The sequence below is a fragment of the Pezoporus occidentalis genome, unplaced genomic scaffold, assembly GCF_034315485.1.
Source record: "Pezoporus occidentalis ecotype Australia unplaced genomic scaffold, CSIRO_AGI_Poc_V1 ctg5, whole genome shotgun sequence".
NCBI lineage: Eukaryota > Metazoa > Chordata > Aves > Psittaciformes > Psittacidae > Pezoporus > Pezoporus occidentalis.
Window position 1 is genome coordinate 830,412 of NW_026915835.1, and position 13,726 is coordinate 844,137.

The 13,726-nt window shown below is 37.3% G+C and overlaps 1 protein-coding gene across 2 annotated transcripts in view; it reads right to left on the minus strand.

Annotated features, from left to right (window-relative positions):
* DGKH (diacylglycerol kinase eta) overlaps positions 1–13,726 on the minus strand; it is a 544,322-nt gene that overhangs the window by 390,396 nt on the left and 140,200 nt on the right. For both annotated transcript variants that reach the window (XM_062636834.1, XM_062636835.1), the window contains 9 exons: positions 12,749–12,866; positions 11,739–11,849; positions 11,487–11,583; positions 9,775–9,882; positions 6,547–6,660; positions 6,141–6,275; positions 4,994–5,160; positions 3,365–3,470; positions 2,536–2,628 (listed from right to left, as the gene is read on the minus strand). In XM_062636834.1, coding sequence (XP_062492818.1) covers positions 2,536–2,628; positions 3,365–3,470; positions 4,994–5,160; positions 6,141–6,275; positions 6,547–6,660; positions 9,775–9,882; positions 11,487–11,583; positions 11,739–11,849; positions 12,749–12,866 — 1,049 coding nt within the window. The remainder of the gene's footprint in view (positions 1–2,535; positions 2,629–3,364; positions 3,471–4,993; positions 5,161–6,140; positions 6,276–6,546; positions 6,661–9,774; positions 9,883–11,486; positions 11,584–11,738; positions 11,850–12,748; positions 12,867–13,726) is intronic.

Genomic DNA, 13,726 nt, shown 5'->3' on the forward strand with positions numbered 1-13,726 from the left:
ATGGAAACTACCAGCACAAGGGAGGCAAAACCTGACCAGAAGAGCAAGAGCCTGGACAATCTCTGCATAAAAAGTGGTGTGAAAAATTTGAATAGGTGGTAGTAAGCCTGAGTTACTATTTGCAAATATCTTCATACGTTAGATCACCTCATGGTCAAGTAAGAGGAAATGGATTTTACTAAAGATGCTCCATTCCTAAAGGTCTTCCAGTGGTGACAGATTACTTGAACTACCCCTTCTGACTATGTGCAACATGGAGCTATAGCCACTGCTGTTGGCTGAGGGTGGGAAGAATAGTGACCGGACTTGGAAGGGGGGCACTATTGCAGCCCCAGACAAGTGTCAAAAAGCCAAACATATCAGAGAATGCCAAAAAAAAGGAAGAGAAAGTGGTAGCAGTTAAATAAATTAGTTGGAATTACTAATAAAGCAATCTGAACATCTGTTTCTTTGAAGTAAACGTAGTCCCACAGCAGTGCAGCATATCCTTTTGAAAGGATCTAATTAAGTTATATCCCAGTGAATGCATCTTTAAAAGGGAGTTGTAGGAGAATCTTTGATCTCTAGTGCTGGAAAAAAGATTTTGACGTCGTTGGTGTTTGGTGATAAATTATAAGTCCTACTGATTTAACCCGACCTAACAATAACTTCTAGTTTGCATATGTTAGCACATTTCAAAGAGGAGACCATCCTTACTAAGATATTGCTGTTTAATGTACTAATATTAGAAATATAAGCTCCCCCCTGCTATCATGCCATTTTCTCTTCCAAAGCTCACAGAATTCAGTGCCCATAAGCAGACTCTGATCTTTCTTTTCCCTCGTTTTTTTTTCAATGTGAGTAGGTCCACACATATTTGAAAATTTTCAACGTTTGTTGTGTTTTCATTTTGAAGAAATTATCAGCTATTGTACATAAACAAATGAAACAAGAGTTCTGTCTTTCTCAACAAGCACTTATCCAATTGCTTGATTCTTAAAGGAACACATTTTGCTTGAAGACAAAACGAATCTCATAAGGTTAACCGGGGTGCCCTGTTACTGTGGCTGTGAAATACTATTCTGAACAACTGTGTTGTCAAATGACAACGGACATCTCTGGAAGATTATCTCTGGAACTTCTAAACAGCCTTTTTAGTAAAAGATGGGTTTGATGTAGGCTCATGAAGACATCTACGCAGACCATAATGAGAAGCGGAATTACAACATGTAAAAATCAGAAATAGACAAATGAATCAAATTAAGCTTTGAAGCCTGAACAAGGCAGCAGTTTGACAACACAATGAGATCAAAACTGGCTATAGAAAAGGTAATGTTTCAATGGGAAGGTTTCCATAATAACATTATTTTCAGACTGCCTTGATAAATTACTATAGCCTTAGTATTAAATTTTTTCTTCTAATTACTCTTTTTAAATGAATTTTGACTCCCCATTCAATCTGAAATATGAGGAATTAGTAATAATAATTTGAAAAAATAGCAGATATTGTCCCTTTTCTTGGACAAAAACATCTAATGAATAACCTTGTCTTCTAAAACATCATAAAATAGACCACATGAACCTAATCTTCTGAATACTTCTAGATTTTAGATGACTATTAGCCTATAGACCATATTACCTTTGGTAATTGTAGAACAGACTCATGCCATTTATCACTGGTGCAAAAAGGTATGTGAACCTGCACTAGTTAAGTTTCATACTCTAACCCAGGCAAGTGAAAACATTTCTGTTGTTATCCATCTTTAATTATAGCATTTAAATAAATAGTAAGTTAGTAATCTGCTTTTGAATCCAAAGAAAATGTAACTGTTCTTACTGAGTATCATCTTAATGTAAAACTGGACCAGCATAGAAAACCTGACATTTTTCTTCTCTTCGCAGTGTCTCATATAGAAAGTTTCTAATTATACATCCAGGTACAACAATGTTTGAGCAGTCTATATCATTTTAGGCACAGAAACTCTAGCCAAAGAAGATGCAAAGTCTGCAAGTACCATTAGAGGTCTACTGAACACTTAGCAGTTAAAGGTTATAAAATAATTCCTGCAAGGTATTAGAACAAGGGCAAGATTTACTTGCCCAGATTAGATCTGTAGAAGTTGAATGTTTGAGTCTGAACAGCTCTCACCCCAAGTCCTCTTTAAACTCTGAAGACAGTCACATAATAGAACTCCAGAAGTTCTCTTAAATTCTACATCTCCAGGAAATGATTAATTTTTGTAAGATAGGCCTCCAAAACACTTGAGTGTCAATCAACCTCAACAGGGATATTTATTTTTCTCCACTGACTATTAATAAGAAGAGCCCAGTAATGACCTTTTAGATATCTGAAGTCACGTAAAATGGATGCCAACCTAGGACAAGAATTCATAACTCACTCTCATCCACACCATAAATGCAGTGTAATATCCTCCAGTCGGTCTTACAGAGCTTCTTGTAGGATGTCATAAATCCTGAGCCGATTTAAAAAATCAGCAAAGAACAAATCACAGATAATCTGAGTGAGGGAATAAAACATGTATTTTGTCACCTTACCAAAGGAACTCTTCCTACTAGCAGAGACTCAGTTTCATTATGTAGAGCCTTCACATTGACAGCTATCTCCATGGCAGTGTTTCTGGTAAGGCTCTAGGGAATAAGAACCGTAAGTTATTTAAAGTGAACCAAGTCAGACTGAGAATAAGTACTTTGGTGTTACAGTACAGATTTAGGGTGTCTTCTCCTAGAAGAAATACATCAATTTAGCTCTACATTGACAAGTTCTTCAGCCCTGAGAACAGAAAACAAAAACGTAGTATCTATTTCCTGTCTTTTCCCCGAGTTCATTTAATATGATTTTATACAATCCTGAAGATCATCAAATGACCAGCCACCTGTAAAATGATTCCACAGTCTAACACCAGGAGAGGACTCTCCTCTTTATTACTCTTGCTGTAAAAAAAAGCAGTTTCCCTAACTCCCATTCCTGGCATTATTAATACATTTCAGAATCACTGAGCATAACCTCTACCAAATTCATCGGCTATGGGGTGTTTCCCTGTGCATGGGAAGGGCTGAAGCACCCTGCTGATAAAAGAGGGCAGCACCTTCAGAATCAAAAATAACTTTCCCTTTTCTTTCACCTTAGAAAAAGTGCAAAAAGAGGGAGGAGATACAGCATCCATTCATCTGTTAAGTAATTTCATTTAAATTTTAGCATGCGTATGCATATTTAGAAGTCTTGCTTAATGAAAACTTCAAGAATTATCATCCAGCTTGTTTTAATATGGGGACAGGGAGTACAACACAGCTCCCATGTCACAAACTTAAGCACACAGATATTATAGCTTATTTACTTATACATAAATCTCTGTTCTCCCTTTACCTCAGGAAACCTTGGGTTGGCTTTATTTAATGCATGCGAACATGCATTAACAGCATGAGCAAGCTCCTGCTCCAAGAGGCCATGTATTTTTGCCGCTTCACAGATCCTACAAAAACACAAAAAGGATAAAAATATTTCTTACTCCTTTTAAAGAATAATTCTGAAGAGTACACAACTTTATCAGATGAGAAAATATACAAAGATAGGTTTCACAAAACACTTAAAAATACAGTCTTTTACAACAAAAGTTGAAATACAAGTATCTCTTCAAGCAATGCATCACCTCAAATAAATAACATCGATAACACAGATTATTTATTCTGCTAGGAAATACTGTGACAAATTTATGTCTTAGAACATAAAAGCCATGCAAAAATTGTACAAAAAAATGTTCAGGCTGTTAATCCAAATAAACTCTATAGGAAAGCCCTAACACATTAAAATAACTTTCTTGAAGTTATCTGAAAAACTATTACATCTATTTCACAAGGCATATCCTTCAGATGTGACATTAAAATTGGCTACAATCATTTGAGATTATGGGAGGACCAGCTGTAATGACAACCTCAGGCCACCTCTAGAACAGTAAAGTTTTTAAGCTGTCTTGGCTAAACTTCACTTTGGGTGATTTATAACCTAAATTATTCTTCTATGTCTACTTAAGTCATCAGTACAGTACAACAAGAATATGTAGTTCTTCAATTCCATTCTTACATCGCCTGCGCAACTCAACACATACTCCCAAGAATTTCTTTTGATGCTTAAGATAATTTGTTAGCATGATGAACTGAATAGCAGCTTTGTAAAATGTTCTGATTTAAAAACAAAAATGCTTTTCTTAAAATAACCTTTTTTTTTTGTGTGTGAAAACTGAAGTGTCTTTATAAATATACTTACATCTCAGGAAGAAAGCAGTTCTTTAGAATAAGCAAGACTGTGGGATCGGTTTTATATCATCAGCTCACCACCATCTCAACCCATACAAATTACTGAGGTGTGCATCATCACAGAGATGAGGGTTTTGAGCAGTAAGAATGAAATAGAAAGTTGCATTAACAATGACTGGGTGGATGAATACAAAAAAGTATGACGATTTTGTGGCAATTTGGGCTCCTTGAATGTTGGTGTGTTAACTGTTTACTCATACAATATGTAAGAAAGCTTTCAGGTTCGTTGAAAAGTGCTCAATTTTTTGAAATTGTGAGTAAGAAGGCTTTCAGGAGAAAAAAGGTCAGAAATTCAGGTCAGGTGGATACATCTACATTGTTGACTTCTAAAGCAGACTTCCATGTTTGTTTTCAATACATTCTTGCTTTTGCATAATATGTGAAGTTTCAATCAAAAGCCTCTCTGTAAAGAAGCTTTCCAGTTTTGTTTCCACTGCTCCTTCAGAAAGTCATTTTTCGCAAGGAAAAAAATTCATAAACATAGAAAAAGAGAATAACAGAATTAGATAAGAAAGTTGAGCCTTAGAAATAAGATAAAACTGAAAAATAAGCTGAAACGATTGAGTGGCAAATAAACATAAGTCAAAACCAGGGAAAACATCCACTTTTTAAGTCTATGCATGCATTTACTTTCAGCCTTGGTGTCCAGGTTGGCAATCTAAACTTACTAATTTTACTGTACCTTGTAATCAGTTCTTCTGCAGCTTGTGAGCACAGCTGGATGTGTGTAACTTCTTCTTCTGTAGCCAACTCAACAGCCTGCTGAGGGTACAAGGGAGATCGAATGACGGGTTTACAGGAATCATACTTCTGTTTATCTTCCCAAGACTTCAGGGTGTTTTCAAAGGCCTAATCAAAACGAATTATACCTTCAGTTCATAGCACTTAAGAGTATTCTTACTTACTAAAAAAATTATATTTTATATAAAATTTTAGTTTAAATTAACAAGCTTTTAAATTATTTTAATTTTATATAAATAATACAATCTGTATAAATAATAAAATTACATTTCATTTTTTAAAACTTATTCTAGAGAATGAGTCACTTCTGATAGCTCTTTCCCTCTCTCTTCCTCCTCCCCATTATCCTCAAAATGTGTCTTCCAAAAGAATAAGCACATTTTGTGCAAAGAGCAAAATCAAATCTGAAATTAATAGAAGATTCAAACCTAAAAAATGGTGGGAAAAAGTAATGAATTTCCTAAAATAGAGTTCAAATGCCATTAACTCCACCTTAAATTCAGCATTTAGTTAGTGGACAGAGAACTGAAAGGCAGTTACGCCTTTCACACAGTAATCCCAGACAAGCATGAATTCTCTAGCGACTTTGTGACTAGGTTCTGCTTGAATTTATGCAACTGTGCTAAAACTTCCAGTATGCAATTGTGTGTAGCACACATAAGGAAAAGGAAAAGGGAAGGGGAAAGGGAAAAAGGGAAAAGGGAAAGAAGAGAGTGAAAAGGAGAGGAACAGGAGGTATAGCAAAAATTTTTACTATTCTTACTATGTATTAATAAGAATACAGGACTAGTACTAATAACACTCATAAAAGCCAGTAAAGCTTTGTCACTTATACAAAACAACCATTCTCTATCTGGTTTAATATAGAATCACAGAATGGTTTGGGTTGGAAGGGACCTTAAAGATCATCTAGCTCCACCCCACCCCCCCAAATATGGAAATTATATAATTGCAAGAATTCTGTAAGTTATACAAATTGTTATAAACCATTTTTGTAAGCATTGTTTTGTTCATGCTACAACTGAATGGGATTATTACAGCAACCAGTGTTAGTAATAGCATCTCACAACACACTTTCTACAACATACTCTGTCTCGTGTTAGCATCTGAGCTCTGTTTTTATGTATGATCTTAATAACTCCTGGGGGCTGGATCCATGCCTCTCCATCAACTTGCACTGGAACCCCTTCATCACCAAGTATGGTGATCTTTACTGACCGACACTGGAAAAGAACAAACACATTATTTTACAGAGCAATAAATACTAAAGAAACTGAGAGGCCACCTGAAATAATTACTAGGAGCTTTGGCTTCCCTCCAGGTTTGTCTCAAGGATGAAGCACTTTTATATTTCATTCATCACTGAAGACAATTTGTTACCCATTAAAATTAAAACAATGTCAGCACTTTATTAATGTATAGGGTGGTGGCCATACTTGCCAGCATCCCAAACTGCTACCAATCATGTGTCGTGCTTTCAAGTGAGAAACAAACCTGAGCTATTCTGTGGTGCTGCAGTTTGATGACTCTTGAAACTGCCATCTGCATGCTGCCAAACACTGCAACAACTTCTAAGATCTTGTCATCGAATGATGGAGCCCCAAATATCTGAAAGGAAAATATTCCATTTTGATTATAAATGTAGTGCATGTTCAATGAAACACAGATTCATTTACAGATTAGTTTTCAGCATTTAAATGCTCTAACTTATTTACTGTAGAATAACTACACTGTCTCTCAAGTCATAGGAGAGAGACACTATAGACAGGAGGCAAATACTATTTTCAAACAGCAATGCTAATAGCATTTCAAATTCTTAACGATGAGGCATATCTTTATATAGGAAGGATGGCATGTTCCAGCATGCAGATTAAGAAATGTTTTTCAAGAGAAGATGAAAGCCCAGTTCAAATCTCTGCTCGGTTAATGTACTTAACATCTCAGAGATTCTTGAAGTTAAGAGGAGTAATGGTGTCTTTTTTCTCAGAAGTGCTTATCTTCTTATGTTCTGAATTCTCTGAAAACCAATATCTGCGTCCAGACTTGGCTTTGTTAAACACAGCTTTCATGTTGAAGAGGATCTTTTTTCCACTGTATACAATTATCCACTGTAAATATGAAAACTGCTTCTGTATGGAACAAACATCCTGAATCCAACCAAGACACTGAATTTCCATGAGTTTATGCAAAGTGCAGGACGTCCCATGTGTGCCATTGCCACATGGTGTCCTACAAGCAAATTCAGACATGCCGCAGAACAAGTCTTGGGCTGGACTTCAACTGGGTATGGCAGGAGATGCCATACTAAGGTTACTTGAAGCTTGACATTTCATCCTGGTATGCAATAGGGAACAATGAGGGAGAAACCGCCCAGGAATTTAATGGTTAGAGAGATCACTTCTTTGAATGGTACACAGACTACCTCAGTTGGCATCTTGGGCAGAAAAAGATGCATCAGAAACACCTGAGACCAGACTGGAGAAAACCTCTAAAACTAGCCAAAAAGCCACAACTAGTTGGGTCCCGTCCCTGACAGAAGGTTTCCAGGAGATAAAGAACAACCCAAACTATTCTATTATTTGATTCTATAGGAGGGTTCCAGGACTATGTAATCCACATAGTGTCAGCAGCAATGGCTCAGGGAAGAAAAGGATGGGAAAGAGGGCAAGGACTTTGGTCCCTGATGCCCACTGTTCCAGTGGGAGCCTTCACCCCAGGGCAGTGAGTGGTGGCTTCAGCCAGGAGGCTGAGGAAGGCTTCCAGGGAAAGGGCTGCACAGCACAGCTGCCATGGTTTAGTGCCGCATCCAGGTGACAATGCCCTTCAGAGTATCCCAGGATTCCACACACAGGTCTTGAGCAGGCAAGTGTCAAATGCAATTTTACTGGGCATAGAATGTTTTGAAGCACAAGGTTTCTCCACCTGAATTTTTCCAATCTCCATGGAATTTTTTCTATTTTTCACATGGGGATGTGAATGTCTTGAAAAGAGTTAAGATGGCTATTCTGTAATTCAAAGGAAAAAATATGGAGAGTCCTTGATCTAGCTTTAACAAGTATAACTGACATCTACAGGGCCAGTTCTTCATGGGTTAGGAAAAAGTAGTTGTAAAGTTTCATTTATTTTGTGCTTCCATTTTATCAAAAGGATGGATAAACCACAACTCAATCTGCTGTGTTTCTCCACCAGTGAAACATATCTGTACTGAAACCAAACCACTTCAATTTTACTTTTTTTTTAAAGGTGACCAAATCTCTATGGATAAATCTTCAAGAAACAATCCCCTCCTCTCTGGCTGCAGGTCATGTTTTAAGCCATCTTCTGGACAGAAAAAAAGCATCCCTAAACAAGCCTCGCTCAAGTCAGTCAGTGTGCAGCTGCCTTGCTTGGCTCACCATTAGTGCTTCAGGAATCTTTCCTTTGTCTCTCCCTATCTTTCCTTTGTCCAGATAAGCAGAACCATCAGCACTGTAGACCACCACCACCACCACCAGTCACTCAAGACTACACTGAAGCAGTGCATTACACTCCTAACTCTCCAAAACATGTCACTTTGCTGGCACATCTGATTGATTACTGAAGACTGAATACCAGTAAAACTGGCCCAAGACACACACACATTTGCTATATACCAGTATGACAGCTAGGGCAGACCTTCATTTCAGTGAGGCAGTCCAGAAATTAAAATTAACTCCTGAGCAGGAGCTGAGCAGACATTAGAGATGCCTTCAAGTTATGAATATGAACACGGAGTATATAAAAACTTTAGATATCCACAGCGAAATGCAAACACAACTGCCATCCTCTGACATATACCAAAAACAAAAACATTGAAACATGTTTAAATATATTTTGTGACTATTATATGTATATTTATGTATACTTATATATATAAAAAAACAAAGGATAATAACTCACAAGAAACCAAAGCATTTTGGCACAAAATTACTGGATTGTTTACGTTAAAATCACTAGCTAATTTGCAACTACAGTTTTAGGTGATTCAGACCTCACAAACACTAAATCAGGACATGCAAAATTAGGATAACCTGCTGGTAGTTACAGTTGTTACACTGTGTGTGAAGTGGATGGCAGCAGTAAAATGGCTTCAAGTTGTAAGACATTTAGGTATCCATGTAGTGTAACATTGCTTAGGAGATGTGAGAAAGAAGGGAAAAAATATTAATCTTAAAATATTTTAGAATCTTACTGAAAATAGTATTTTAAAACCAATACATTATTAGTCCCTAAGTGCATCAGTCCTCATTCTCTGAATCACCATGCCTTAGTCCAAAACTATATGAAGAACAGGAGGAAAATTCAGGTATAAACTGGTAGCGATTATCCTTGTCCATCTTGCTTATTGTTACAATATAGCTAACAGAGGAATTTATGCTTTGAGAAACCTTATTTACAGGAGTTTATAAAACAATATTGAGAGAAGATAACGTGTGTCTCTGTTTATAAAATTAGCTTCTAAAAATACTCACAGAGCCATTAAAAAAAAAAAGTAAATTAAGCTTTACGATGAATATTTTGCTGGAATGGACATGACAGAAGGCAACAGATAGTGAAAAATCAAGAGATATATTTTCAATAATAAAGTCAACAGGACAATACAGTTGATACAGCCCCTCTGTATAAGAGCTGCTATCCAAAACTATACACCACTACTATTAAAATAAGAGTAGTTCAAGGTTACTTCTCTTTAATGTTACTCACATCATCTTCTTTGGTTCCACCCCAGAAATTAGTCCCACCAGCATAGCTGGGAATGTTTAGCACAGCTATGCCCTGCAGACTGGGAAGGGGGATGTACTGTCCGTCACACTGTAATGGATAAAAGCTCATTCAGTATACAAATAACATGACAAAAGTCAAAAGGCCAGTCCTGCAGCAGTCCCCCAAGTATGGATTTGAAGCAGCTTAGAAACATAAGGTCACAAATGCTGGATGCAGGTGTCACTTTAAGGATTATAAATTTATGGGTGAGGCTGTCTTTTAAGAAGATTGCTAGATTACCAGTCTCACAGAAGGCTCTTAAAACAATACAAACGAAATGGAAATCCTCAGAAAATAAGGATGAAATCTGTACCAATTTTATCAGGAGGAGAAAGAGATGCAAAATTATTTCCAGAATGTGCTTAGTGCTCTTTTTATAATTTAATCTCAGCAACAAGACAGAATTTAACATTTTAATCACAATGTGACAGGATCCAGACTACGCTGTGATATTAATAGATGCTGCACAGTCATTTGTATTGTAGCAGAGGTCTGCCTCCAAATTCCTGAAACTGATATTTTTAATTTTCCAACGCTGTGTACCTCATCATACATTTTGCATAAGGCTAATATTATGCAAGGCAATACTAAATGTGAATTTTCTACTTGCTGGTTTGCTTCCAGAAATAGTAAGAAATAATTACGGAAAGGTCAGATTTCAATGCCTTATTGAATCTTATTCGAATCTTATTCAAAAGATCCTTAAATTAGAATTCTATCTGCAGCATACATAACGTTCTTTCCTGTCATTATATTTGCTAACTACTGCATAACTCCTTGATAATTACTCAATCCTTAGTAAACAGCAATCTGCTGCTACCAGTCAAAATCATTCTAAGTCTCAGGGGAGTTAGGAAGAGTTCCAGGAACTTAAAATTATTCTTTCAACTTAAAAACTTATCTTCATATAAGTAAGCTGACCTTCCATATGAAATATTTAGCAGGAAATAAAAAGAGAAACTGTCAAAATCCAGCCTAGATATTCTTCAGATGAAAATAACAGTAACCACGTCACAGTGTTTTTCTGCATTCGGTAATCATTTATATCTCCTTTAAGTTGCCAGTATCATGAAGAAGACTTAGATTTGATGTTAGAACTTAAAACACAAAAAATAACTACACTTATATAACAGCAACAACAAATGCAGTGTAAATTATCTGTTTCTTTTGTGTGACTCTCTCAAGCACCTATTAGAGTTTTTGACTAAGACGATCTCTGTGGTCTCCCTGTACGTGTAATCAAGCTTTCAGGTAGTTTGAAATGAACCTGAAGGATTAAGGCACCTTATTCTTTCTGTATGTTTGTTTCTGTTATTGTTCTTAAAACTAGGTCTCCCCCTTTCATGCAGTGAACATTAAGAAATATATCCTAACTATGCAATAAATTATTTAATACCACCCTCCTCCCCGCCCAGAAAAACAGTAACTACCAGAAACATTTTACTGGAGATTTTGAGATATTTAAGTACTGACATTTTACTCCAAAAAAGCACAGGGGAAACCACCTCCTACACATCACATTTTTTACAGAGTGCGTCTGAGGTCAGCTTGTGTTGACACAAGAACTCTAAAAGGTTTCAAGAGGAAGCCCAAATTCTTCACTACACATTGTGGAAGCAAAAATACTCATTTTGCCCATAAATAAAATTTACCTCAAGTTGAACTTTCTGTTCTAAGTTCTTGTAAGTTCTCTGCAGCAGCTCTTTTGTGCCAAGAACTCCATACCACATCATGTTTTTTGTCCTACTTCTGAAAACACATAAAAAAAACCCTCATGTTTTGATACACACACATTATTATGTCTTGTATTTGTAGGATGAGAAAATGTTAAGAAATTAAAATAAAGAGATGAGGAAAAGAAAGTACTGAAAATGCCATGGCTCTGCTACTGACAATGATATTACCTGCACTTTTCAGGGTGCTCCTCTCGCTTGTTATTAAACTCTAGTGAAATTTTTGCATCTAACCCAATTCCAAAGTAGTTGTTCATGACACATTTTTCTGAATATCCCTCCCTGTTAGAAGAAAAGAGATAATTAGGTGTATGTTTGTACAGTACCTGCACACACAGAACTTTGATTGTGGTTGATCTCAGAACAGATACCAAGAGAAGTCAAGAGATGTTTTCCCTGAACCTCCCTGAGGAAACCCAACAGCACTTGAAGAGACAGACTGACTGCTAGCTCCTTTGCAAGGGCAAGTTATTTCCTGTAGGGCAAAGAAGAAACTGTGCCACACCCCCATCCACCATTGTCTCTACCATACCTAAAGTAAGAGTGGGATACAATGAAAGATGCTCCAGGCATGTCTCTGAGAAAGGAGCACTGCACCGGGCCAAGAACCGAGGCTGTGTTTAGACATGCTGGTGCTAGCTGTTTGGCTGATGCTGCTGGCACAGCAGTACTTTATTTTAGGGGGGCTGTGGCCCACAGTGCAGATATCATCCATAACTCTATGCCAGTGCTACACCCAGTTCTGGGAAGCAGAGACAACTTAGGACATTAAATTTCCATCTCACTGCTCCAGTCCTTGTGGGAACACTTCTTCCCCCACTACAAAGTGCCCAGACGTGCTTCAACATCTTGTTCATGGTTGAGCTTGAGTTCAGGCCAGCAGTTTTGGCAGGAAAACATGGCTCTGAAGGACTGCTATTGTCCTCCTCCTCCCACAGTGAGTGAGCAAGAGGTAAGTAAGCAAATGCCTCCTATTATTTCTGCTGCTGTAAAACAATTTTGCACTATTCATAACTAAAATGGCACAATACAACCTGTTTTCAGACCTTAAGGTCTACTGACAAATGACAGCAAACAAAAAACAATAAAAAAATTGCAAAAAGGTTCAAAAAAAAGAAAAAAAAGCTAAAGAAAAACAAACTAAAGCTAACCAGCATATTTGGAAAAAAAGTATTTCTTACAGGGAATCTGGATCCGGGTCAATGAACGGTGTAGCACCAAATGGATCGATGTTTGCTAGCAACATTTTACTAATAATTGAACTTCCTGCAATAGAAGCAGCCAGACCAGCCCGCAAACCTGATTAAAAGAAACAGAAAATTGTATTTTGATAAATAGAGAAACATTTATTTTCAGATAGCAACAAAATTCATTAAATTAATGACTGCATTTCAATTTCAATTTATACCTATTTTGGTTATCTTTTTAGGTCTCTGGCTCTCTTGAGCAGAAAAGCAGCTATGCTGCAGTGCGGTGGCAAACTTCAGATGCCACCACTGAGAAAGAAAAAACTCAAAGAAATTCAGGAATTCAGGCTGATTTCAGAATTTCAGGAGAAGAAAAGGCTCCAGGGAGACCTTATTGTGACCTTTCAAAATATAGAGAGCTTTTACAAGAAGCACTGAGAGACTTTTCACCAGGGCCTGTAGTCACAAGATGAGGGGTAATGGTTTTAAACTAAAAGAGGATGGATCTAGTTTAGGTATTAGGAAGAAATTCTTCCTTGTGAGGGTAGTGAGACCCTGGCACAGGTTGCCCAGAGATGCTGTGGCTGCCCCATCCCTGGCAGTGTTCGAGGCCAGGTTGGATGGGGCTTGAAGCAATCTGGTGTAGTGGAAGGTGTCCCTGCCCATGGCAGGGGGCTGGACCAGGTGATTCTCAGAGGACCCTTCCAATCCAAAGCACTCTGTGATTCTATGATTTTAAGGTCCTGAATTTCATTTTTCATCCTCCAGAATCAAACACAACACTTCTGCTACATCCAGTGTTGTGCCAAGTGATCGGGAATCTTCTACATTATTTTGCATTTCCTATTATATGATGCAGCACAAAAGCGTGCGTGAGCAAATTCAGGGCATGAAGTAAAAACCATTGTTTGCCAGCAAGCAGGGGAACAGAAGGCAATATTAAAGTAGCGTTAGAAACAGCAGATTTCAAAA